The sequence below is a fragment of the Anthonomus grandis genome, chromosome 2, assembly GCF_022605725.1.
Source record: "Anthonomus grandis grandis chromosome 2, icAntGran1.3, whole genome shotgun sequence".
Taxonomy (NCBI): Eukaryota; Metazoa; Arthropoda; class Insecta; order Coleoptera; family Curculionidae; genus Anthonomus; species Anthonomus grandis.
This window is the reverse complement of record NC_065547.1, coordinates 46,787,573-46,813,446: the sequence shown is the minus strand read 5'-3', so window position 1 is coordinate 46,813,446 and position 25,874 is coordinate 46,787,573. Positions and strand designations below refer to the sequence as shown.

General features: G+C 31.9%; 1 protein-coding gene across 5 annotated transcripts in view; it reads right to left on the bottom strand.

Moving 5' to 3' along the window:
• Positions 1 to 25,874, bottom strand: part of LOC126746706 (rabphilin-3A) — an 83,467-nt gene that overhangs the window by 23,895 nt on the left and 33,698 nt on the right. For all 5 annotated transcript variants that reach the window (XM_050455056.1, XM_050455050.1, XM_050455059.1 and 2 more), the window contains exons 3-5: positions 10,475 to 10,625; positions 927 to 1,114; positions 641 to 873 (exon numbers count right to left, since the gene is read on the bottom strand). In XM_050455056.1, the coding sequence (XP_050311013.1) occupies positions 641 to 873; positions 927 to 1,114; positions 10,475 to 10,625 (572 nt within the window). The remainder of the gene's footprint in view (positions 1 to 640; positions 874 to 926; positions 1,115 to 10,474; positions 10,626 to 25,874) is intronic.

Sequence of the window (25,874 nt, the reverse complement as noted above, 5' to 3'; positions counted from 1 at the left end):
CCACCGAATTCTTGAATGAAACTTGAAAAGTGACCCACAAAAGGGTCTAATTAAAAAATTTTAATAAGATCAATGGCATTTTATTCACACATCCTGTACTTTAGAGGGGTAAAAATTCATTCAGGGTGGTCTTTGGTGATGCTGATTAAGACTCCGTTGTCATTTTTTAGGTCCGAAACGAAACCTTAGGGTTCCTAGTAATTTGGCATTCAAAACAGTCCTGTTGTTTCTAGTTCTAAATATTTCTTATAGGTTTTGGATAATGCTCCTTTAGTCATACACACTACTACCGCTATATTTGCTTTTGCGACATGCCTTGTTCAATAAAAGCATATATTTTTTCCGTTGAACATCAATTGATCCAACATAACTTTATTTTAAAAAAATAAACATACTATACTGACCCCAAAAATTAAAAATTCTTATATAAATATGCGAAATATTTGTCGTAACCTTTCTTGTTTATACCAAATATATGTCTCTACCTTATCCACTAGTATACCATTTTTTTTTGTAACATTTTCGTCTCAATATAGAGTGACTCGATACAAGTTTGGTTATCATCCTCATTTAGATTAAAGGAAGCTTAAACCTGTACTCGTCACATTTATTTAAAATAAATTTCCAGTTTTGCTTGTACCTTGAGTACTCTCAGTTCCAGAATGCCTTCTCTGTCTCCCCCACGACTGCATCCTTCTCTCATCATCGGAACTGCTCTCCTCCTCCCGATACTTCCTGGGCAATCTCACGCTCCTGCTCCTCTTAAACCTGGAATCGCACGGCAGAATGTACTTCGGAAGCCCTTTAAAGAACCACGCTCCAGATTTCTTCCAGATTTCCCTGGTCTCTGAGCAAATCATACAAAGGAACGAACTACAATCAATATATATTACAGGTGTCAATTAATGATCGGATATGAAGCTTACCAATGCCCTTTGGTGTTGGGATCTTTATCTATGGCGCATCGTAGGCACGCCCATCTGCCGCAGTCGATGCACCGGACTTTTTGAGGACCGAAAATGCCAAAAGTATCGCCGCATAATAGGCACTGGTTGGAGCTGCGACCTAGGGCGTTTCTGCGCATATTTTCCAATTTTTGCACTAGTTTTCCGACCTAAAATAAGAGATAGCAAGCTAGTTATACAGAATAAATATTCACTTAATTCAAGTGATTCAAGTAGAATCAATAGAGAGTTTTCTCTATCCATCTCAGATTTTATCTAGTTCTCAGAGGTCCTTAATGTAATTTTTTTAAGGTGCCACAGTTCCACAACCTGATATATAATAAGATATACTATAAAACTAAAAATAACTCCAAATGCATGAAAGATATTAGAAATATACAGGGTGATATATAGGGAATGGGTGGAAAGCTGGTTTCTCATTTATATATATATTTATTTGAGTGTAATAATTAGAAGAGTATGGGAACAAAGTGATGTTTTTCTAGTATAATTGAACAAACCATGCCAGAAAAACACTATTTCCATCGAAACAAAATTTAATAGTCTAATAAGGAAAAAATGTTAGATTAAGTTAGTATATACTTACCTTTAGTAAATCGTTGAGTGTGTACTTACCTTAAATATACAGCGTGATGTACCTTAAATATGACAATTGACTTTTGACAAACAAGAACATCACTTTTTTTGGTTAGAATTTTGCTAGTAATTAGGGAATCATGTTTTTGTAAGAAAAAGGAAAATCTCTTTTGTGCTATTTTTATTTTCTTGATTATATAATAATTAAACCATCATCATTAAATAATAATCCATATTTATCAGGTTATGGGCCCAGAATCGCGCAAGACGTGAGACTGAGTGTGAGACAGTTTGAGACTTTCAAAGAGGATAACAAGTAAAAGTGAAAAAGTTAAAGTGATCCCAGACTGCCATAGAGACCCTTAATACTGACTTAACCATGGATTTTGTAAAGGCGAGATTACTCGATGAAGAGTTAAAGCTAAAATCAAAGTATGCTAGTAATGCTTACTTTATACTATAGGTACTTTTCAAGGTAAAAGGGGTTTTCATGACAACAAGGAGGCTCTTTTGGAGGGCAGCATGGATAAGCAGCTAGTGAAGAGAGATGAATATCCTATTGCATTTATAGCTCTGAAGTAATTAGAGCAGCTCCTTTAGTAGGTAATTTATTTTTAATAAAAATAGATTATAAAACACAAAAATATTGTAATAATGCTGTTAAGGTTAAAAATAAGGCCATTTAAATCGGTTAGGTTTAAAACTGCTTAATTTACCATATAATGATAACCCTTGTGCTAGTTGTATTGAAGGTAAAAGTGTTAGAAAACCTTTTAACCAGTGTATAAAGAAAACAAATAAAATGAGTGAACTTATTCACACGGATATTGCAGGTCCAGTAGTGACACCTACTGTAGAGGGTTACAGGTACTTTCAAGTAATAATAATTGATGATTATTCTCATTTCTTAATAGTAAAATTGCTAAAATATAAAGATGAAGCTAGTAATAACATTATTGATTTGTACATGGGTGTAAAATCATCTAAAAATAAGATGTGATATTGGTGGTGAATTTTCGTCAAGGTCTTTTTAGGATTTTTGCAGGGACAAAGGTATAAAAATTGAATATACATCCCCATATATCCCACAACAGAATGGAAAATCCGAACGTATCAATAGAACTTTAATGGATAAAATTCTCAGATACCAATTTACCAAAAGAGTTATGGGGAGAAGCCGTTTTATGTTCAGCATATGAGTTAATAGGTCTCCAACAATGGCAAATAATAGTAAAACGCCTTCAGAATTATGGTATGGTAAGAATGATTTATCTAAGTTAAGAATGTTTGGAAGCCGTGCATTGTCAGCTACTTTACCAAGAAAGAATAAACTTGAAAAGAGGGCTGAATTAAACATTATGGTAGGATATAATGAAATGGGGTATCTTTTATGGGATATAGAAAATAAAAGAGTAATATTTTCTGGAGATGTAGTGTTTGACGAAAACCAGATAGATTTTAATTTACTTAAAAGACAAGTTTAGGAAAACCTCATATTTCTATAGAAGAGTATCCAAAAAATGAGGAAAATACTCAAGAAGACAAATGTGCCAGTGAATAGAGAATGCCGAAACAGAGGAGAGAAAGAATGAAGGAATAGAAGAGCAGAATGAGTTAGTACATGAAGAGAATACTTACCAAGAAAATTCACAGAGTGATGAAGAAAAGATACAGACACCTGCAACATTAAGTAAAGGAGGAAAGATAAATCCACCTAAATTTTTAAATGAATATGAACTTTATTCAGCATATTGTTTATTTACAGGTCAAAATGATCCAGAAACTTTAAAACGACGAAGCTGTAAAAAGTGATTTATGGAAGGAAATTATAAAAAAAAGAGTTAAAAGCACATATGAAACTAAAGACTTACCTTGTGGAAAGAAAGCCATACAAACCAGATGGATATTCCGCACTAAGGATATCGACACAAAGAAGGCTAGAATAGTAGCTAAAGGGTTTTGAGGTTCAGGAGGAGAATTACCTAGAGCCAGTATACGCACCCATTGCAAGATTAGCCACTATAAGATTAACCCGTAGCTACTACTGATGGGTCCTGAGGACTCATCCTATTTTTAAATAGGCTACTTATAATTTTTAAGTTTGGCAACATTGGATACTCGCTGTCTCGGTACTCCTCCGCAATACCATACGCGTGATTTCGCCGGCATAAATTCATACTTCAATATTCGTTCGTGTTGGCGAGGTTCAAAGGCAGTATTTACTGGGTCCTGAGGACCCATCAGTAGTAAATACGCGACAAGTTAATAACTGCTTATTGGTTTGAAAGTATCTATTTCGTTGTTATTTTTTGCAAGATATTTATCTATTTTACAAGAATAGGTACTTGTGGCCATAAGGTATAAGTTAATAGATATAAAATGTGTTTTTTTACTATCTTTCAGTAAATGCAACGCAATGGCGTCCAGTTCTAGGGCATTGTCAGAAGATGCGTTAAGAAATATTTTAGAGTCTGAAGACTTTTGGGAAAGTATGGAAGACTTAAACCAAATGGGCTCGAGCAAGAAAAGTATATCCGTTGGTGTTCCAAACAGAGAAGCTTTGTTAGAGGAACTAGAAAGATTGGCTGAAGAGAGTGACGAGAATAAAGAGGACAATGAAATACTGAGCGACCACAATTCCGAAACAGAGCAAGAAAACTCCGATTCGGAAGAAGAAGAGTTGCCCATCAGGAACAGTTGGTATGGGAAAGACAATACCAAATGGTCAAAAACAGCAGGTATTAGAGGTAGGACCCCCGCTCATAATTTGGTTACTATCTTGCCTGGCCTTATTGGCCCTGCTCGTAATAATCCTCCACGTGAGCCTGTAGATGCTTGGAGTCTAATTCCTAATGAGATGATACAAAAGTTAGTTGATTTTAACAATTTGAAGATAACCTCCACCAGAGAAAACTATAAAAAGTCTAAAAGGTTTGCTTAGTCACAAACTAAATTTTGGTCTTACTGAAAATACCAACATATGTGAAATCAAGGCGTTTTTTTGAGTTGTTGTATCTTCAGTCCATCTTTAAAGCTAATCATGAAGACGTCCGTTGTATGTGGGTGATGGGACAGGAAGACCTATTTTTCGTGCTACTATGAGTCTGGCCAGATTTTCGTTTTTATTGAGCTGTCTCAGATTTGACAATGTAAAAACCCGAAAAGAAAGAGTAAAAACGGATAAGTTGGTCGCTATGTCGGAATTATTTGATGAGTTTGTAGCTAGATCAAAGTCATGTTATTCACCGGGAATTTACCTAACTGTAGACGAAATGCTTGTACCGTTTCGAGGAAAGTGTGGATTTCGATGTATATTCCGAACAAACCTGCCAAATATGAAATTAACGTGCAGGTTTTGGCTGACGCTAAAACGCATTATCTCGTAGATGCAGAGATTTATGCCGGTTCCAAAATAAAATTGATGGTGCAAAAAAGCCTACATTTTCAAATCTAACAAGAGTGGTTCTGAGGCTTGTGGAGTGTGTTAAAGGCACCAACAGGAACTTCACCGGGGACAACTGGTACAGTTCAGTGGAACTCGTCGACGAACTCAAGTAAAACAGTTTGACGTACGTGGGAACCTTATGAAAAAATAAAAAATCTGTACCACCTGATTTTTTACCGAACCGAAAACGTGCAATTCATTCATCAACGTTTGGATTTACTTCTTCAACCACTATAGTGAGCTATGTGCCAAAAAAAAGTAAAAGCGTTATATTACTTTCTAGCATGCATCATGACAATTCTGTCAACGAAACAACCAAAAAGCCGGAGATGTACCAATTGAATTGACGGAATTGTACCAATTTGCATCAAAAGGTATAGAAATAAAACATAAAAAGTGTTCTGAAAAATAATTTTAGGTTTTTTTCGGTTTATGTAATGTAATATACTCAAGTAATTTTAAAGTTTTTTTTTATTGATTTTATGGCAATTTTATTATTATATTTTATTACCAGCATATTATTAGCATATTTTATTACCCATCAGTAGTACATATGTAATAAAAATGTGTCGGTAGTAGTTCAGGGTTAATGCCTTCTATGTCTTTGCAACTTGATTGGACTAAACATATTTACTGCCAAAATATTTAGGAATTCAGACATAAATAAGATTTAGCATTTAACAAATACCATGATGTTAAACTTGTGAGACCACAGGCTTTGATGATAATTTTGTTGGTTTTTAAGCATTCCATATATAGAGCAACTAAATTTTATTTGAAATTTTGTTCAGTTCCGTTTGTACTCTTCAGATAATCTGTGGTGAATTTAATATTATAAGGACTAAAAATGCCATGGAGTGTACATTTGTCACTGCAAATGTGGAGCAGACTTTCCGTATGTATTTTGTCCTTTTTTTCAACCAAAGATGGCGTTGCAAACTATATACACTTTGCTACAGTATTATGCCACAAAAGACGTTCCAAATACACTTTGTCCCATGCAAATTAAATAATGAAAATACCTTGGACTTTCTATATGGTATATGTCCATTACCAGTAGACAAACTCAATCAAACATCAAACAGAAGTTTGTCCTTGCACCGTGGACTTATTGCCATTTGTTTGTCGTTACACTTGTTGCGGTTGGAAGTGTTTATTTTGAGTACTTTCAAGATCTTTGTTTTTTACGGAATAAATTTAAAATAATGGATTTCCCTGTGACAGGGGATCATATAGTTGGTGATACAGATCGTGGTAGTAGAAAAAGGAAAAAAATCCTACGTCTAAAGAGCGTAAATGTCAGGTAAGTCTTACCTTTCCGGTACGCGGCCATTCGTATTTGCCAGCGGATCGTGTTTTCGGGCAAATAGAAAAAGTTACATGATCCTACAGTACAATAAAAACACTTACAAAATATCATGAGATATACTCCAAAAAGGGAGACGTTAGAGAACTTGGTAAGGACTGGGTTTTTTACGATATAAAAACTGCGTTAACCTCTTTAAAAAAAATTGAAGGAATCAGTGCGGCCAAACGGATTATTATTAAGAGATCACAAAACAACAGCAATATTTTGCTTAAGACCGAGTTGTTCTACAGAAATGACGATCCATCCAAGCAATTTCAAACGTTATTAAAACGCGGAAAAAAGCTTTCGACTTTACATCTACCTGTTGTAATGCTTCAAAATGATCTTAAAACAAAAAAACTCCAGAGCCTCTCAAAACCTTTGGTGGAACTATCAGGGGCAAATTGGATTAATGATCCTGAGTTAACATGGTTGCAACCTATTCTCTCTAATAACCATAAACAAAATGAGAATCAAGTGAACCAAGATGAAACTGAGGGTGATAATGATAGCGAAGAAGGTGACATGCTATGTGATTGCAATAATGATGACGACACGGACCTCTATGACATTTAAAAATATTTTGTATATCAAAAATAAAATACTGATCTTATAAACCTACTTACGTTTTTTTCATATCCTTGCTGTACTAATTCATGCCGCTTTGTATAGACAAACAAAATGCAATTTGTCCAAGGTTGAGAAACTAAATACAGTATTTCCTACAGTTTTTCAAAGTTTTTTAGGATATAATCAATACCAGATTGTCTGCATATAAGTACATCATTTGCATAATTTTTGATCAATTTTTCGGGTATATCATATTTTCGATAAATTTCTTGCCAGACACGTAGCAGTTTTTGCTTAATTGCCAAAATTACAAAAAATGGACAAAATGCATCTAGAAAGTCTGCTCCTCAAATAAAGGAAAATATTATGGAAAAAATAAGAAATGGAGAAAAGCAGTCTAAAATAGCAAAGACCTTAAATTTAAATAAATCCATAATATCCAGAATGGTTATTACAGTTAATACAAGGGGTACTTTGGAAGGAATTGGCCAAAAAGTGGCAGGAAAATAAAAACTGCCACAGCATTAGTTTTTATTTTCCTGCCACTTTTTGCATAGAAATATAAAGAGATTGGTTGTGCAAGATTCCTTTATTAGTGCTTATCGAGTTAAGCAGCAGTTAGGACTTAGGTTTCAATATCGGTAAGCACTATAAAACAAAGACTTAAGGAAGCTGATTTACATGGCAGAAAGTCGGCAAAGAAGCCGTTTATCTCAAAGAAAAACAGAGAGTCTAGACTTCGATTCGCAAGAGAGCATCTTAACTGGACTTACCAAAAATGGAAAACAGTAGTATTTTCAGACGAAAGTCGATTTAAACTATTTAGATCCGATCGTATCTGCTGGGTTAGGAGACCGGTAAATGAAATATTTAACCTTAAGTATACGCGACCCACCGTAAAACACGGTGGTGGTGGCATTATGGTTTGGAGTTGCTTTTGCGGGTTAGGTATGGGTCCATTGGGGAAAATTGAAGGTGTATTGGATCGCTTTGTATACCAAAACATATTGGAAAGTAATATGCTACCATAGGCAAAAGACAACATGTGCTTAAAATGGGTTTTTCAACACGACAATCACATCAAAACTAATTAAAAATTGGCAAGTGTTAATAATGATGAAACTTGCCTTTGCCTTTTTCAGCCCAAAGCCCATATCATAACCTCATTGAGAATTTGTGGAATGAAATTGGTTGGAGAATTCATTAAAAAAATCTATCAAATGTGAACGAATTGCATCAGAAAATTCAAAATTATCTGGAAAGCAATTTCTCAGGACTATATTGATGGACTATTAAAATCAATGAAAAAAAGGTGTAAATTAGTTATTAGAAATAAAGGATATGCTACCAGATAATAAATAAAATGTAAATTTATTTAAAATAAATAATTCAAATTAAAGTTTCTGTTTTAGAAATAATTTAAATTTAAGCTCTCTTTTGACCCATACAATTTAGATTTCTTTTAGTTATATACAGGGTTTAAAAATAAATATTATGATATAAATAAAGTTGTTTTACATAAAAATTAAGCAGACTTATTTTCAAAAAGGAGATTAAAAAAGAAAAAAACTAGATTTTTTAAGAAGTTGCTCTATATACAGTGCTTTTCTTTGAAGTCCCCCCCCCATTTATTTTTTGAACGGGTCAAAAAAAATTTTTGAAACTTGGCATAAGTAAATTTGTCTATAGATACCTTTTTTCACTGTAAATTCCAGTAGTTGTAAATTCCAAGATAGCGGCTGAACGACATCTTGAGAAAAAATTTTAAATAGAAAGGGGGGTCGTACCTCATTTTAAAGGTCTCAATGAGTACTTTATAACCCTGAAATATTAGACCCATATCTTAACTCGTTTCAAAATGGCGGCCTAATAAAAAAGTTTTTTTTTTTTATTTTAACGTTTTACATTTTTATGATTTTTGAATAGGTAAAAATCAGTGTACAAAAATAAATGCGTCACTATTTTATTTTGACATAAAAACGACAGTTCTAAATGTCAAAATAACACATAAGCGCCATCTTGAATAAATGCATTAAATAGAAATCTTGTGTTACCTCATTTAAAAGGTTTTATTGAGTACTTTTAATATTTATTACATGGACTCGGTGGACTCCGTTTTGACCTGTCTAAAAGTATTATATACATTAATTTACAACTACCTAGTTTACAGTGAAAAATAGTATCTATAGACCAATTTACTTATGCCAAGTTTCAAAAATTTTTTTTGACCCGTTCAAGAAATAAATGGGGGGGGGGCTTCAAAGAAAAGCACTGTATAAGCGATAGTGTACGTGCTTTAATATATACGATAATATACAATCTCATAAAGATATATCTATTAAATATGTTTGAACTATTGAAAACCTAGCTGACATCTCTAGGAAAAATATTTTCTAAACATTGGGAAAAGATGCAATTTTTTTAATATTTTGAGATGTAGTTAACGAATTATTACAGTTTTATTTTAATTTAGGAAAAGAAGTAAACTTAAATGTTAGTAGGTTACTTATATAAGTGGGTGAATACTTTGATTTATTTTTTAAAGTTATAAAACTATTTTGTTCGTGCGATTTTGATGTAACATTTCAAATCGAGACTATTTCAAATCAAATCGAGATCTGTTAGAATAAGTTAGTATATACGTACCTTTAGTAAATCGTTGAGTGTGTACTTACCTTAAATATACAGCGTGCAACCAATGTAGCATAGCCCAAAAAGTGACAATTGACTTTTGACAAACAAGAACACTACTTCACGTTAGAATTTTGCTAGTAATTAGGGCTGGGATTCTAAAATCGCGACTCGATCTCGATACGATCACGACCTCGAATTCGATCGCGACTCAGTCGTGCCGAGAATGGTGATTCTAAATTTCAATCGTCGGCTAAACTTGTTTTATTTGATTTGATTTAGGTTTTTTTTGGTATATATTTGTTATATTCCCTAATATTTGACGGATGGAAACGTCGATTGTCTTCTCTATTGATAAACACTAAGAATTTTCATTTATTTTTCTCCGTATTTTTTTTTAATTTAAATATATGCCTATAATATTTCTTTAAAATAAAAAAAAATGTTTAAAACCACCACTATTCATTGGAAAATATCAATTGAATTCATGGAAAATCATAAAAACTTGTTGTGTTCATCCATTTTTGGTTTTAATATGGCAACATGGGTGCAATCAATAGAACCTTTAACACCAGTGAAATTGGATCTTTATCAATGTTAATTTATTAATTTGTTTGTCACCTCTTATATTTGGAAAATTAATGAATCGGTCAATTTTATTTAGAATCAGTCATATCGATTAATCGTGTCGAATCGTGATTTTAGAATCCTAGTACTGGAATCATGTTTTTGTAAAAAAAAGGAAAATCTCTTTTATGCTATTTTTATTTTCTTCATTATATAATAATTAAACCAGTAAATGTGTTTAATTTAAAGCTCGGCAAATATCCATATTGATCAAAAAATATATTATTTCAATAGCACAATGCAAATTTTAAAACACTTTATCTGTCGATAACAAGCCCCACCTATTCGATAACGAAACTAGAGCTATCTTACCCGTTCTTGCTCCGTTAAGTCCAATTTTTCAGCCCTCTGGATAACGTCTACGATACTTTGTTGTTCATCTTCTCCCAATGGTTGATTAACCGTTGGGCCCGAATTAAAACCTCCTAGACATGCCGTTTTTACACTCCATCCCGTTTTCAACCTAAAAATATCGATAAATATTTATTTTTTTTCCACGTAAGCCAAAAGCGGAAAATACTCCATTTCAAACCGATCATAAATTAATGGGAAATCACGGGAAATTCGTGTTTTGTTCGAACCTGGCAATGAATCGGGGAGGTCATCGGGAAATTAATTTGCCGTAATATTGAATATGCATGTGAACTAGTCGGGTTTATGTAATTTATATACCCTATATAGTATTTACATTTAATAATGGACAAATGGTTTAAAATTGCAAATCCTTTAAATAATTCAAAGGGTATAAGGCTTTGGTGGGATCAGGCTCCCGTCGATATTAATTTCCTGCCTTTGACCATGGACCGTCTCTTTGATCGGCTTAATCTATCCTAGGAATGTTATTGTGAAAATGTAACCTAATCAATTGAAACTGGGTCACGTCATAGCAAATTAAAGCGCGAAAAGTTGATTAAACTGGGTAAAAAGCCGGATTACGGTGCCCTGTATAAGGGAATATGGATTTAGGGTATGCAGTCACGTGTAAATTAATTTAATAGGTCGTGTTACATAAACAAAGTTTAATTATAAAGTTTAGAGGGCAACTATAATTTGGGTCTCGTTGATAGAGTGGGATTTTAAGATGAAAAGTTGCCAATCAATATATTTTCTAAGCTTCTTCATTTTTAATCAACTGATTTAGTTTAGGAGTTTGACAATGCAACCTAATCAAATTAAATTGTGTAAAAAGTAGGATTAGGTTGTATGTGTCATGTATAGGAAAATATAGATTTAGAGTATGCAGCCACTTGTAAACTCATTTTTGAGTTAATGAGACGTCCAAATCCAAAAAAGTCATTGATTTTTTTTCCAGGTTAAGATCGAAATTCTAAAACTATAGTGATATAACAATAACTGATAAGTTATTGTCTTTAATGGTCTGGTAATATCTTCCGCCTTAAGGGCATCATCAGATCTAATAGAAAACCTAATTTATCTCTTCAAATTATAAAACTTAAAACGAATATTTAGCGGGTATAAAGCTTAACATTCACAATATAAATCGGTGTTCCCAGGTGCCGAAAAATGTTTACATGAGAAATATTTCGTAAAAGCATGAGATTAAAAAAAAAGCATGAGATGGCGCTGTTGTTAATAAGACCCTAGCAGGGTGTTCATCTATTGTTATACAACGTAATTTTTTTACCTTGATTTTAAATTAAATTTCAATTGCTATTTAAAAAAAATATTTTAAATAAAAGAACAAAATATATTGCCCCAGGAAATAAAAAACTAACAATATTTTAAAGATTTTTTATTTAAGGATGGATTAAATGAAATTAACACATAACATAATAACATGTCCTATATTTAAAAACTTAAAAATCATATCTAAGTGCATATTATTATATAGAATAATATATTTAAAAATAAAATGTTAATCAGAGTTAGATTCATAGATCTGTTGGCTGAGGTTTCTAATAATTTCTTTTGTTACTGAGAAATTTGAACAAATAGATTTATTTTTGTTAACCAGATCTTTTGTATGCCGTATTGCTGTAATGGTAGAAGTTTTTGGCTTGTTTCTTTGTTTTGTTTTGTTTGAATTTATGGCGGAAAATACTCTTTCCACATTAGCACATGAAACAGGCAAAGTAAGTAAATTAAAGATGAATTTTGTTAGATTTGGAAAAGGCTGACCACTATTATCTAAAGTTCTAATTTCTGCAATATATTTCCAAAATTCACAGATGTCATGCGACTTATTAATCTTAAAATCAATTTAAAAGTTTGTTAGAGCTAACCCCGCATTATCAATTTCTTGTATATTAACATCAAGCAAGTTAAGAAATAATTTGGAAATATGACTGATAGATCTGATCTTTCGAGATTTAACAATTTCTGGATCTGTAAATTCCATTTTTTCAAATATAGAATCTTTAAGAGGAAATCTTGTATAAATTTGCTGAATACTTTCGATCTAAAAACTTAAGCAATTTAATTTAACTCTTTCTAGCCAATTTTTTCTAAACTGCTTGAATTTATTTCTGCTGAGAAATACATTTCATTCAGTTGTACAAAATTTCTGGGGATTTTAAAATCTATTTTATCGATAGTTGTAGAGCTAATATTCTCGTCTTTTATATAAAAGTCTAGAATTCTTTTTACTACGTTGGCTATTTCTTTGTAAATTTAGTAAATTATTAAAGATCGGTAAAGTATGAGATAAAAACTCCAGATAAAGTCGATTTTCTCCCCTATTCAGTTTTTCTAAAATAAGATCTGCCTGAGTAATATTATTGACAGTTTGATCCGTAAAATAAAGTTTTAGAGCGTTATATTGATTTAACAGTCTTTTCACCACACTCTCCAATGAAAGCCAACGGGTTTGGCTTGAATGAAGGATTTTAACTGGAGCAACACATACATATTCCTGAAATTCCTTTAATTCTTCCATTCTTTACGGGCTATTTGAAAAATAGTTGTAAACCTAAAAGTATAATTATTGTTTTCAAATGCGCTAATCTTATTACATTAAAAAAAATACCTCTCTTCTGAAAAAGACCTGCTCCTGTAGTTTCTGCCACCGGTATCAGATTCAAAAAATTATATTCTATTTTTTTTCCAATTTCCATTCTAACCACTCAACACAAATGTTTGATGCACGAGTTATCTGTCGGTTCGACAGCAATTAAACTAAACTTATTATTTTTCATGAGCTCTCTCAAATATGACTTTTGTGAAGATCCTGTTACTTTTTTAAGAACCCTAGTTATTTTGGTTCTACCTGCTTTGATTTTTTTTTGCTATATCGAAATCGGTACACACAGCATTTAGGTAATCAATAAAATGTTCCATTAAGTTGATGGGTAGATTATGTTCGGCCAAAAAACCTGCTGTATGTATAATACCTTCTTTCACCTTTTGTTCCAAGCTTATTTTACTCCTACTCTCAGCAAACATATCAGAAATCGTTTCAGCTTTCTGGACTGCTTTTTTATGTTTACCGGATTCTAAGTGTTTAGAAAGTTGCACTTTTCCTGCGGCTATATTTATGTCGCATCATATTTTACACCTAAAATAAAATTATTTTTGAATTCATAGATATATTTTGTATAACAAGCCACCTAACGACATAATATTAGTCAACACTTACCAGGCATACTTAGGTCCTTTCTTATTGGGTTCAACCCAGTAAAATCCAGGTAATTGGGCCCATTCTTTTTTAAACTGTTGTTTGTAAATCTTTTTTGAAACCTGGAAAATTTCAATAATAAACAATAATTCTATGCATATAAAAATTATTTTAATAATATTTTGTATGATATATTTGAAACCAATCAAATATCTTACTTCTTTGAGTCCAACATGCGTAGGACCTTCCATTTAAAAATGTTTTTTTCAGATCACGATTATAAAGAACTGATCACTTTTGTTCACATAGAGCAGCAACCGACATCAGAATATGCTGATGGAAGCCCAGTGAAGCTCAATACGGAACAGAATTCATCTTGTTTCTGTATTCAATATCAAAACTTTCTTAAAATATGAGGCCAAACCTGAAAGAAGAGCAATTTCAGCGGTTTCAATGCATGTGTTGGACCCCATACACGTCTGAAATTTTCAAAAACAAATAGAAAAACGGTTACTCAAATTTTACTTTTAATATATTTACTTATTGACTCTTTCCTTACTAATTTGTTGGTAGTTATTTAATTTATAATATTTTTTAAGGAACACTTGTGAATTTCCACAAACATTCTTATTGCCTTTGTACACTTACTATAAAAAAAAAAACCGATATCTGGGCTTAATAATTGATGAAGCATTAACTTGGCGGGAATATATCTGCAGTGTTGTTGCAAGTGTAATGCGAATGATTGCAGTTAAAGTCCAGTTCAGAGATCTATTAGAATCTTTGATGTGTCGCAGATGCCGTAGTAACTAGTCCGTGCGCCTATGCCGTATTTATTGTCGCATGATATACATGTTTAAATGGCAAAATTTTATATTGTTTATCTATGAAATCATTTTAAATATATGTAAAACCCCATGTTTTATAGCATTTTTTATTTTTCTTTCGAAAATTTCAATTTTTAGAAAGAAAATAATATCACAAGAAAATAATATCAAAAAATTGACCGCGGACTAAAATCGAAGCATCTTACAAAATATTTTAAACACTTCCAGCACTCACAGACTTGTCACCTCTTTTTAGCCAGTCTATTAAACAAAGATAAAATACCTGCGTTTCGGTAATTCCTACTTCAGGCTGTGCAAGTGATTTTGTATCTCTCTCTATCCCACTGATTTTGAAGATTACGGGGCCGTACCCTAATAAATTTTTGGGCTGTTTTTGTATTACTTTCGTCAAAGTTTACTGAATAAAATACTTATTTTAGTAGTACTTTATTAGTATTTTATTCAGTAAACTTTGCTTTCGTCGTGTTTTTAAAGAGATCTTTAAGGATGGGTCTATCACCTTTAATAGTCAAGAGGGGGGTCATGTGAGGGTATTATTATTTGATGAGTTTTGCCGGTTTTGCTTTTTACACGTTTATGAATGTTGAGAATTTGGCCTGTATCCGTTTACATTTTTTGTAGTTCTTACTGTGAGGAAGTGTGTTTTTTTTAATTTGTGTTTGTGGATTTGTTTTGGTATTATACCTCAAGACCTTAAAATGTTAGACCCTGGGAAAATAGGCAGAAAAATTTGGCAACTGAAGAGGAAAGTGTTTGTGTGGGCTTGTGGACACTGTGGGTGCACAAGAAAGACAATAACATTTGTGAGGAAAACAATAAGAGTGATCTGGGCAGTGATTTAGACTTACATAGTTCTGATAGTTCATTTTCTAGTGTTGAGGAAGCAAAAAGAAGCAAGGGAAGTAGAAGCTACAGGGAAAAATCAAGCAGTTTTAAAACGTAATTGTTTAAGTACAGACGCCTAACAAATTTATCTAAATGTCAATAACAATCTAAGGAATGATCCTCAGTTCACAAATGATTGTAGTGCTTTGCAACAGGGGTTCCCTATAGTACAATATGCTTGTAGAAAAAGGGATTAAAGACAGAATAAAAAGGAGATGATTAAGGACACCTTATCGGCAAGGGACAAACATTTCTCAGTCCCAACCTTGCCGAGACATCTGATAAAACTTGGATTTAAGCTTAAGATGGTTAACAAAAGAGCTGCTGTAATGGAATTGTCTGCTGGAGTATAGAATATTTGCAGAAAATTAAAAAATTTTGGGAGGAAAAAAGTTCCATATATTGTTTATCCGAAACATGGTATGATACATTTATGATTGATGTATGATTTCCTTTCTCTGGGAAAAAGTCGTTTTTGCCATAGTAAGAAAACCATATTTTTATTAATTAAACAAGTTTAAAATTTTGTTTTTTACAGCTTTAGCCCCTGTTTGTTGTTCAGTGATACAACAAAGACTGCTTCTTCCGCCATTCTCTGGAAAAAAGTCCCTTTTTTGCCATAGTAAGAAAACCATATTTTTATTAATTAAACAAGTTTAAAGTTTTGTTTTATTCAGCTTATACTGCTCCTGTTTGTCCTTCAGCGACACAATAAAGTATATATAATGTAATGCTTTAGTATCCATATGCTGATGTGCGAGATGAAGTTGGAATCCATAGTGGCAACAGAGAAACTATTTCCTTCCTTATTGGAAAAAAACTGCTAAAGAACAAAAGCAAAAAACCAGAATTTAGAAAATTGTATTAACTCTTTGGGCCAGATTCAAGAGAGTGATGTGAAATTTATAAAAGTATTTAGGATCCAGTATACTTGTAAATGTAGTGTTTTGTATAAGATTTTTATTTTTAGTATAAGCATTTATTTTTGTTAATTTTCGTCTAATCTCTCCTAATATGCACAATAACTAAATATGAGGCAAACAAATTAATAAATATTACATTCAGGATGTAAAGTGTGTGTTTTTTTTATAAGTAAAACTTTTGTCTTTTACACGCATAAGATATAGACAGCTAGATGATTTTTAATGTAAAAGTTTATTTTAAAAAATATACTTCCAATTTTCTGACTACATAATTACTTTTTATCAAAAGAAGTTGGTACTAAATATAGAGATGGGGGTTTTCATGAGTAAATTATTATAATAATATATCATAATATGTATTAATTAAAAAAAAACAATAATAAAGGACATTGAATATGGCAGCCAAAATCCCCATTAATAATCACCACCAAGTAAAAATAAATCTCAATACCAAAAAAAAAGGAAATATATAAAATTTGAAGACAAACCAAAACATTTTACCCTTTTGTGTCAAAAAATAAATCTTTAATGCCCTGATCCACAGAATAAATGGGCCTAAGTAATTCGTACTACCTATTCTCTCTTTACCTATCACTTGTTATAAACACCCCACTGATGGCGCTAAAAACTAAACTTATTAAATTAAAATTTTTGGTTAAACTCTTTTTAGGTATTTAAATCTTATAGTTAAATTAAATATTATCTTGCTATCAACTATCTTCAATTTCTAACTTAATAAAACTAAACCCAAAAATCCCGAATAATAAAGTTTTAAATAAAAATAAATTTTAAGGCCGGACCTGTGCAACTTTTCACGGTTGAGTGGCTGTGACTGAGGTCAGACGTGTAACAAAATAGTACGTGGGCGCATATAGTCAATTTTTATTAATAAAATGTATACATTCTTAAAAAAATGCTTAAAACATGTATTTATTTAATGGAATAATTAAATATCGCTTAGAATATTACTTTATGACTCTTTCCACATAAAAATTTGCGATTTAAACGAGCATGTCATGGGACAATACAAGCAACACCGGCACACGGACTATTCGCGGTACATCAAAGATTCTAATAGATCTCTGAACTGACCTATATCTACAGATGTGATTGTTTAACTGCAAAAACTAAAAATAATATCTATAATGCTTTCTTGATGTCTCACCTTAGGTATTTACTCCCTGTTTGGGGAGTGTATGCTCAAACTAATTTTACTACTGTTGAAACTCTTTAAAGTAAATGTTTTAATGTTCTTTTTAATTACGATAGGCTTACTCATACAGATACACTTTATCAAGAATTACATCTTAATAAGTTAAATAAAATACTAATAATAAAACAATGTAAACTAGTATATAAAATTATCTACAAAAAGCAAAAATCTACTATAAACATTGCTTTTACGAATATGATACATAATTATCCAACAAGAAGTGTAAATAACATTTATCAGAACTATATAGGCTTAGGAAATCCTATTGCAAAAGCTTTTAGGGTATTTAATGAATTGCCTAAAAATATAAGATGTGTTCAACCATTTAGTAATTATTCCAAAAAAATTCAAATATTCTTTGATACGTCTTTGATGTTTTTTTTTAGGCATAGGATTACTGTATAGAAGTAAAATAGTTACTCTCGTGACCAATGCTTGCATACATTGATTAGGGAGTTTTAATTGTAATATACGCATGTAAACATTATTGGAGATAATAAAGATGTTTTCAAAAGAACTATAATCTTTTGCCACACTCTGTATAAATTATGTTTTGTAAGCTGTGCTCTTCATACAACAAAGTTCCTTATGAAATTATGTATTCCAATGGAATTTGGAAGAATTTTTATATTTTATCTAATATTTTAACAAGCACTTAATTTTGATTGTATAATTTTTTTGTAATATCTTTATAATATAGTTATACATACTGTGAATATTTATTGTTTAACCTAGAAATGAAGGTCTTTTAGAAATTATAGTACGGAAACAGGAAAAGTGACAAAGACGAGGACTTTATTTAATATGGTGACAAAAAAGTCCCGCATTACAAATTTTTCAATCTAACTACTATAATGTCCTAAAATGTGTGGTTCATTTTGTACTAATTTTAAGAGCACAGTATAGTAGAGCAAAATTCAAATTTGGCGCCATAATCAAATTTTTAATTTGACGTCGCAAACCCATTTTCACTTCAGGTTAGTACTACTCCTCGACATTTAGAGGGCGCAACAGTCAATCGGCGTTCAGTGTTCAACTGGCTCTTATGGGACTTGTCTATCTAAGAATTATTAATCTATGACATATGTTTTTGTAGAACAGTTCCGGTGAGGTTAAACTTTTCAGCGATAAAATGCAAAAAAGAACAAGTGTCTTAATTTATACCTCAATATTTTTTTAAATTTATTATGCCGGGTTTATACAACTTTTTTTAATGGATAGTCATAACTCATAACTTAAAGGTGCGTATACACTGAACGAGACGTGCACGCGATATGCCAAATTTGTACAATTAGTACCGAGATTCGAAATGTTGCCGTTCGGGGATGTTTTGTTACTTGTTCAAGATCAATCTGTAACTAGTTCAATTGAACCTTGGACTCTCATTACAATTTTGAGGTCTGGACTTGCGCTGTAGATTTTTAATGACATATTTCACGCATGTCGATTATTTACTCTTTTTGTGTTTATTTTAATAATAATAGTTACTGTTACAAATAATAATTGATTGTCCTACTGTTTTTTATTAGTTTTATGGGTAGTTTGTCGCTTAACTAGCAATTCCTGTTTTAATTAAATCGATTTTGCTTTAGATTAGTTATCCATGATTAAATTGCCATGTCTGATCATTTAAGTTCCAGTGATGAGGACTTGGAGAAGCTCTTAGAAGTTACCGAAGTTCCTAAAAGTGAACATTGGATAACATTGTCCCACAATTTGATGACAGCCTATATTCTCAACATTTTTTAATGAGTTAAGCACTGACTAATGAACTGGCAGATCGATTTGGTGTATTCCCATATTATAAAGAACAGGAACGAGACTCTTGTAAAATTTGTTACAATATTTCTTGACCATTTCTCTGCCTTAAACCTATACTGTTTAAAGAAAATAACTCCTTCCTAAACAAAACAATCGAAAAATATAACCTATACTAACCCAAACAAATTTATATCTTGACAGTCCGTGGATCGATCGCGGTTGAATAAAATTCCGAACCGATTGTGAATCACGCATGCGCATATCTTTAAAGGATAAAAAGTTCTTGACTTGACTTGTTCTGAGAGATTAAGAGTTCTTGATATTGACCTCCAAAGTTTAGAATGTTTCATTTTTCGGGTACATCTCCTCGTATCGTTTTTTTTTCACCAAAAATTGATTTTTTTCGAAATCGAACTAAGTATACCAGCAACTTGCTTCTATCATCTACATTACGAAAACACCGCGTTATAACGGGTTTCGAGCAGAACTAAGGGAATGAGAGCACTATGAAAATTCGGAAAAAGTCATTTTTTGACCGCATTTTTGAGCCCAAAAATTGACTCTAAAAATGCGATATCTTGGCTAATATGAAAGCTACGCTCTTGCAGATGGTCTTGTTGGATTCAGATGGACGAAACTAAGACAAAATCATTGGAATTTTCTTGATAGTGCCCATAGAAGCCGAGATATCGACCTCCAAAGTTTGGGATTTTTCATTTTTCCGGTACACCCCTCCTTATCGAATTTATTTAATCAAAAATTTATTTTTTTTCAAAATCGAACTAACTACACCAGCAACTTGCTTCTATCATCTACATCACGAAAACACCGCGTTATAACGGGTTTCGAGCAGAACTAAGGGAATGAGAGCACTATGAAAATTCGGAAAAAGTCATTTTTTGACCGCATTTTTGAGCCCAAAAATTGACTCTAAAAATGCGATATCTTGGCTAATATGAAAGCTACGCTCTTGCAGATGGTCTTGTTGGATTCAGATGGACGAAACTAAGACAAAATCATTGGAATTTTCTTGATAGTGCCCATAGAAGCCGAGATATCGACCTCCAAAGTTTGGGATTTTTCATTTTTCCGGTACACCCCTCCTTATCGAATTTATTTAATCAAAAATTTATTTTTTTTCAAAATCGAACTAACTACACCAGCAACTTGCTTCTATCATCTACATCACGAAAACACCGGGTTATAACGGGATTCGAGCAGAACTAAGGGAATAAGAGCACTTTGAAAATTTGGAAAAAAGTCATTTTTCGACCTCGTTTTTGAGCCCAAAAATTGACTCTAGAAATGCGATATCTTGGCTAATATGAGAGCTACGCTCTTGCAGATGGCCTTGTTGGATTCAGATGGACGAAACTAAGACAAAATCGTTGGAATTTTCTTGATAGTGCCCATAGAAGCCGAGATATCGACCTCCAAAGTTTGGGATTTTTCATTTTTCCGGTACACCCCCTGTATCAAATTTTTACACTAAAACTTCGAAATTGACCTAACAAAATATCTTAATAATCGAACTTAAGATGACATAAAGTCAGTGGGACTAACAAAATCTCAATTCAACTGACTTTTTATTAAAATATATAAGTACATCAGGTTTTTAAAACTAAATCAGCAATACTTGTCCCACAATTTTATATGAATTTCTCAAAACCCGTATGTCAAATAACATACGGTCGAACAATTTAAATCCAAAATTTTCCTCAACCGATAGAGCAGATTCGAACCAGTTAGCAGCACATTATTGCTAGGCCCTATAACAATAATTCGCTTATCGGTTGTGTAACATAAATTGAACACAGATCACGTTTCCCATCGTGCACTTTTGATGGAATGTAAAGACGTCGTGACGCTATAGCGACGACGAGGACGCCAGACGGCGCCGCTACATGATTGTTAATTATTATGCGACGCCATGGTGGCCCAGAAATTGAACAACAACGAATTTTCATCTCGATATTATGGGGGTGTACCTAGAAAAAAAAAGGGTCAGGGATGGTCTTAATTGAATAAAGCCGACGGCAACAAAGTAACGCCAATATCGAAATGGTTGCTACTTTTCCATTTTCTCCCTTTTTACTGCTGGCCGTTTAGATTTAATGTGCACTTAAATAGGAAAGGCCGTTATTGCCTCAGATCGTGTATATGATCGGAAAGCTTTTATAAGTATCGTGCTCTTGATGGAACGCCAATAAATTGTTTACTGGGGGTGTTTGAAAAGTGGCACTAAGTCTTACGGGAGTAATTTGAATCATTACGATCAATTTAAATCTTTATTTAGAATATTTTAATACGATTTAAAGCATTTCGTCTATTGCGAAAGAAAGTACCCTTGTTGTTAATCTCAACACAATAGTGTCTAGCTATTACATATTTTCAAACCATTTCAAAATCTTAAAATAAAATAAAAACCGTATTACCAGCATCAGCTGTTACTGTTGTAATGCATATTAAAATCACCAATATCTGATAATCACCTGCAATCAGATTCAGTGATCTCTCCATGCCATCCAGAAATACATTATCAAAATATAAAAATTCGCTTTGATGTTCGAAATTCGAATGATAATTTATACTTGTTCACATACTGAAAATACATTTTATATATTGGTTTAAGAGGAAAAAAAGTTACTGGCTGCTAATTGTTTATTAGTAAGGAATTCTTTTTTAAAAGCTTCACGAGAAAGTGGGATGTTAAAAAGTCTGTGAAACAAAGAATGGAAAGCAGTAAATTTATGTGAGGATGGTGATGTTGAATTATATTGTATAATATTATCTGTTGTTGCTTGTTTACCGAATATTTCAAAGGATATATTATTTCTTTCCCTCTTAAGTAATAAATCTAAGAATGGTAATGTGTTGTTCTGTTCCCCTTCGATTGTGAACTCAATTTTAGAGTGAAGAGAGTTGACATAATTATGGAAATTTGTAAGCTCTACCTCACTTCCATTCCAAATCATATAGATATCATCCACATACCGTTTATAAAAGATGATGTTATTTTTAAAATTACTGCTCATTATTTTTGTTTTTAAGTTACTAAGAAATACTTCACTAAGAAATGGCGATAAACAACGAAAAAAAAAAGAGATTACGCATGACCAGAATGAACCTTGGATAAAAGACGAGGAACATAGAATTAGTGAGACCCAAGAAATAACACCTATGTGACTAAGGCTGATAGACCTGAGCAGGATAATCAATAGAGCATCGAACAAGAATGCTGCAGGGCGATACAAGATACATAATTATCGGATTAAAAAACGTTTAAGTACATATGGATTAATATGCAGGCAGTTTAACTTTATATTTAATCATCTAGAAAAGTGTCTCAAATTCCTCGCTTAGCGTATATCACAATCTACATTCTTGGCTTATACAAATTCATCAAGTGAACCAGTGCCTGTTCAAATTCTTTAAATTAACACTGCAACGGTGGTGTTGCTACAACAAAGAAGTTGACTTCGTTCAAAATCTTACACCCTAAATAAGAGTTCGTATTAAGCATAATTCAGCAGCTGTTCCTCCAGCTTTATAATCTGAAGCCGCTGCAAGGTTGTAGCCTGGAATATTAAAGGTATCAGCTTCAATATTCACTAAGGCTGACGACATCTACATTTATTCGTGCTTCAATTTAAATTGTCTTGTTCCTAACAGGCTGGATATTTTGATTAAGAATAGTCAGTAATGACTACACTTGTTCGTCAAAAGCTTTGCAATCCATCAATTAATTTCTTCTTAGTTACTCTTTTTCTTTCTACTACATTTTCCTTTAAATGTGAGTTTAATTTATTTGTGACTCGCAATTTGGTTCTGTGATTTTATCCACTTTCTATTGACATAGAATTTTCAAATCTATGTCAATGTCATGAACGTCACTCTTTGGTGGATCTACTCGCCTCTTAACATTGTTACCATTTTAGTGACCAAGTATAAGATAGTAATTGAATTATTATATTTTTTTATAGAATGAATGAATGAATGAATTATTAGAATTATTATAATTTTTTAAATAATAATAATTACTCTAGAACCTATAAAAATTAATTATAAATTATTTAATAGAACACTTGAACAAATTTAAAATAGGTTTTAAAAAATAATTTATAAAATAACAAAAAATTCCGCCATCCATGCAGTTTGTCCATTTAAGACTGTCCGATCGAAAAAACTGTCGCTCGTGCGCATAATAATGTTGGCCTGCTTCATAACAAGGACCGTCTGCATGGAAGATTTTTATAATTATTTTAAGATGTATATTTTTGAAAATTAAAATAAAATTATTACTTAAAAAGTTTTAAAAGTAGGAATAGAAGAACCGCTTTGCTCCTTACTTAGTTCTTAGTGAAGGATTAGACTAATTGGTAACAAAAAGGTTTTTTTTGTGAAAAACTGAAATATCTATCAAAAATGTTCCTTATATAGTCAGGAGCCTGCATTAATTCTTTACGCAAATATCAAGAAAATTAAACCAAAAAGGTAAGTGTCCAAAAAAAAAAACGAAAATTGGAAAACCTCTAGTAGCAATTAAGCAAATTTCCAGAACAAATGAGGGAAGAAAGTAAACTCAAAGTCCAAGTCTCATAAATCAAGCGTCTATTTAAAGGTTACGCGTTTTGCCGGTAGGCAATGACGATCAATTGTCCACCTTCTTAAATTTTACAAACAGTCTACATAGTATATTCATAGAATTTCATTTACCTTAGAAAAGGAGCACAACAAAAGTTTGCCTTTCTTAGACCTCTTGTTAACCAGGAATAATAATAAAATTGAATTCGATATATACAGGAAACCATCCACAACTGACAACATCATACAATTCACTTCTAACTCACCACATACCCACAAGTTTGCTTCATTTAACTCTTTGTTATATAGGTTGTTATATGTTCACCCTTCCTCTATCCAAGAAATCTTTTTATAAAGAATTTAACATAATCAAGCAGATTGCAGTTAATAATGGTTTTCCACTTTCTACCATAAAAAAACTTTTTTTCGCATACATGAATAAATATAAATTCTCCTACCACATCTTACACTCCAATTCTTTAAATCTTAACAAATTCAGATCTTTAACATTTTTTGGTTCAATATTTCTCCAACTTGCAAAACTATTTAAAAATAATCTTAATCTTTCAATAGCTTTTAAAACTGCAAAAACTTTGAAAAAGCACTTGATAAACACAAAGGATAAAATGGAGCAAACTTTAAAATCTGGGGTGTATTCTTTGAAAAGTGGTGAGTGTTCCGCTGTGTAAAAAAAAAAAAAATTAATCTTGTCTCATATAACGTAATTACTCGCATCCTACATCATTACCCCGATTTGGCGACACTTCAGATCCAATGGTCTCTGGTTCGATCCCTGTGTTTTTTGAAAATTTTTTTGTATATTTTTTTCCTTTCATAATTGTACTTGTTTTCATTCTTTATAAAATAATATGTAAAAAAATTTACTGGATGTGATATTTGGCGTTTTAAAATTCATATTTTAGTCAATAACGATACACGCGATGGTGTAAACTTATTTTATTTTATTTTTATTTATGTTAGTGTGAGTCAGTGTGCAGTTTTTTGTATTTAGATAGGTATGTCTTTTCTGCTAATTAGCGTTCTGTTCCGTATTATTTAATTTTGTTAATTTTACTTAGGTCTGATGATGCCCTAATGCGGCGAAACGCGTAACCTTTAAATAGACGCTTGATTTATGAGACTTGGACTTTGAGTTTACTTTCTCCCCCCATTTGTTCATATACTTAAGTCTCTTTGAGAATAATGGATAATTATTTTAAATTTCCAGAATTCGCGAAGACTTACACCTTAATAAAATAAAGATAATGTTTAATATATAAATTCTTCATTTGAACAGCCAACGAGTCCATATGGGGCTTATCCTAAATATTATTTAATAAACAAAATTACACCACTGCATTTTTCTAAAATAAATTTTATTTTTTAAATCCCTGTTTAGTTTTGAAGAAATTTATATTTTTAATTTTTTTTCATTCATATACGTTAATGCATTCCAATGTAACATATTTGAGGCATAGTGATCGAGTGTAAATACTAGCTATGTAAATCCCTTGTCAATTTTTTTGCCAAAAATGCCAAAATTTTCTTCCTATTGTAAACAGAATCGAATATGATATACGTATATTCTACAGTATAGTAAATATAACTTTACCGTATACGGTTGATAAATATACCAATAGTTTTACTTTAAAAAATGTATTTTTGAACCTAGATAATAAAAAGTTGTATATATAACCAAAAAAAACTAAAATTTTTAAAATTTATTGACTTATATTAAAAAAAAAAATTTCCACTTATTTGCGAAAAAAAATGGCACAACTACTGCAAATTTCATAGCAGTATGCCTTGCTTTCGAAAAATTAAATAGGGATTTTTCACGTTTTACTCGAAAACCTTAAGGTTATGTAAGAAAATTAAAAATACAAAAACTATAGATTTTTTTATAATGCAATTATTTTCTGCA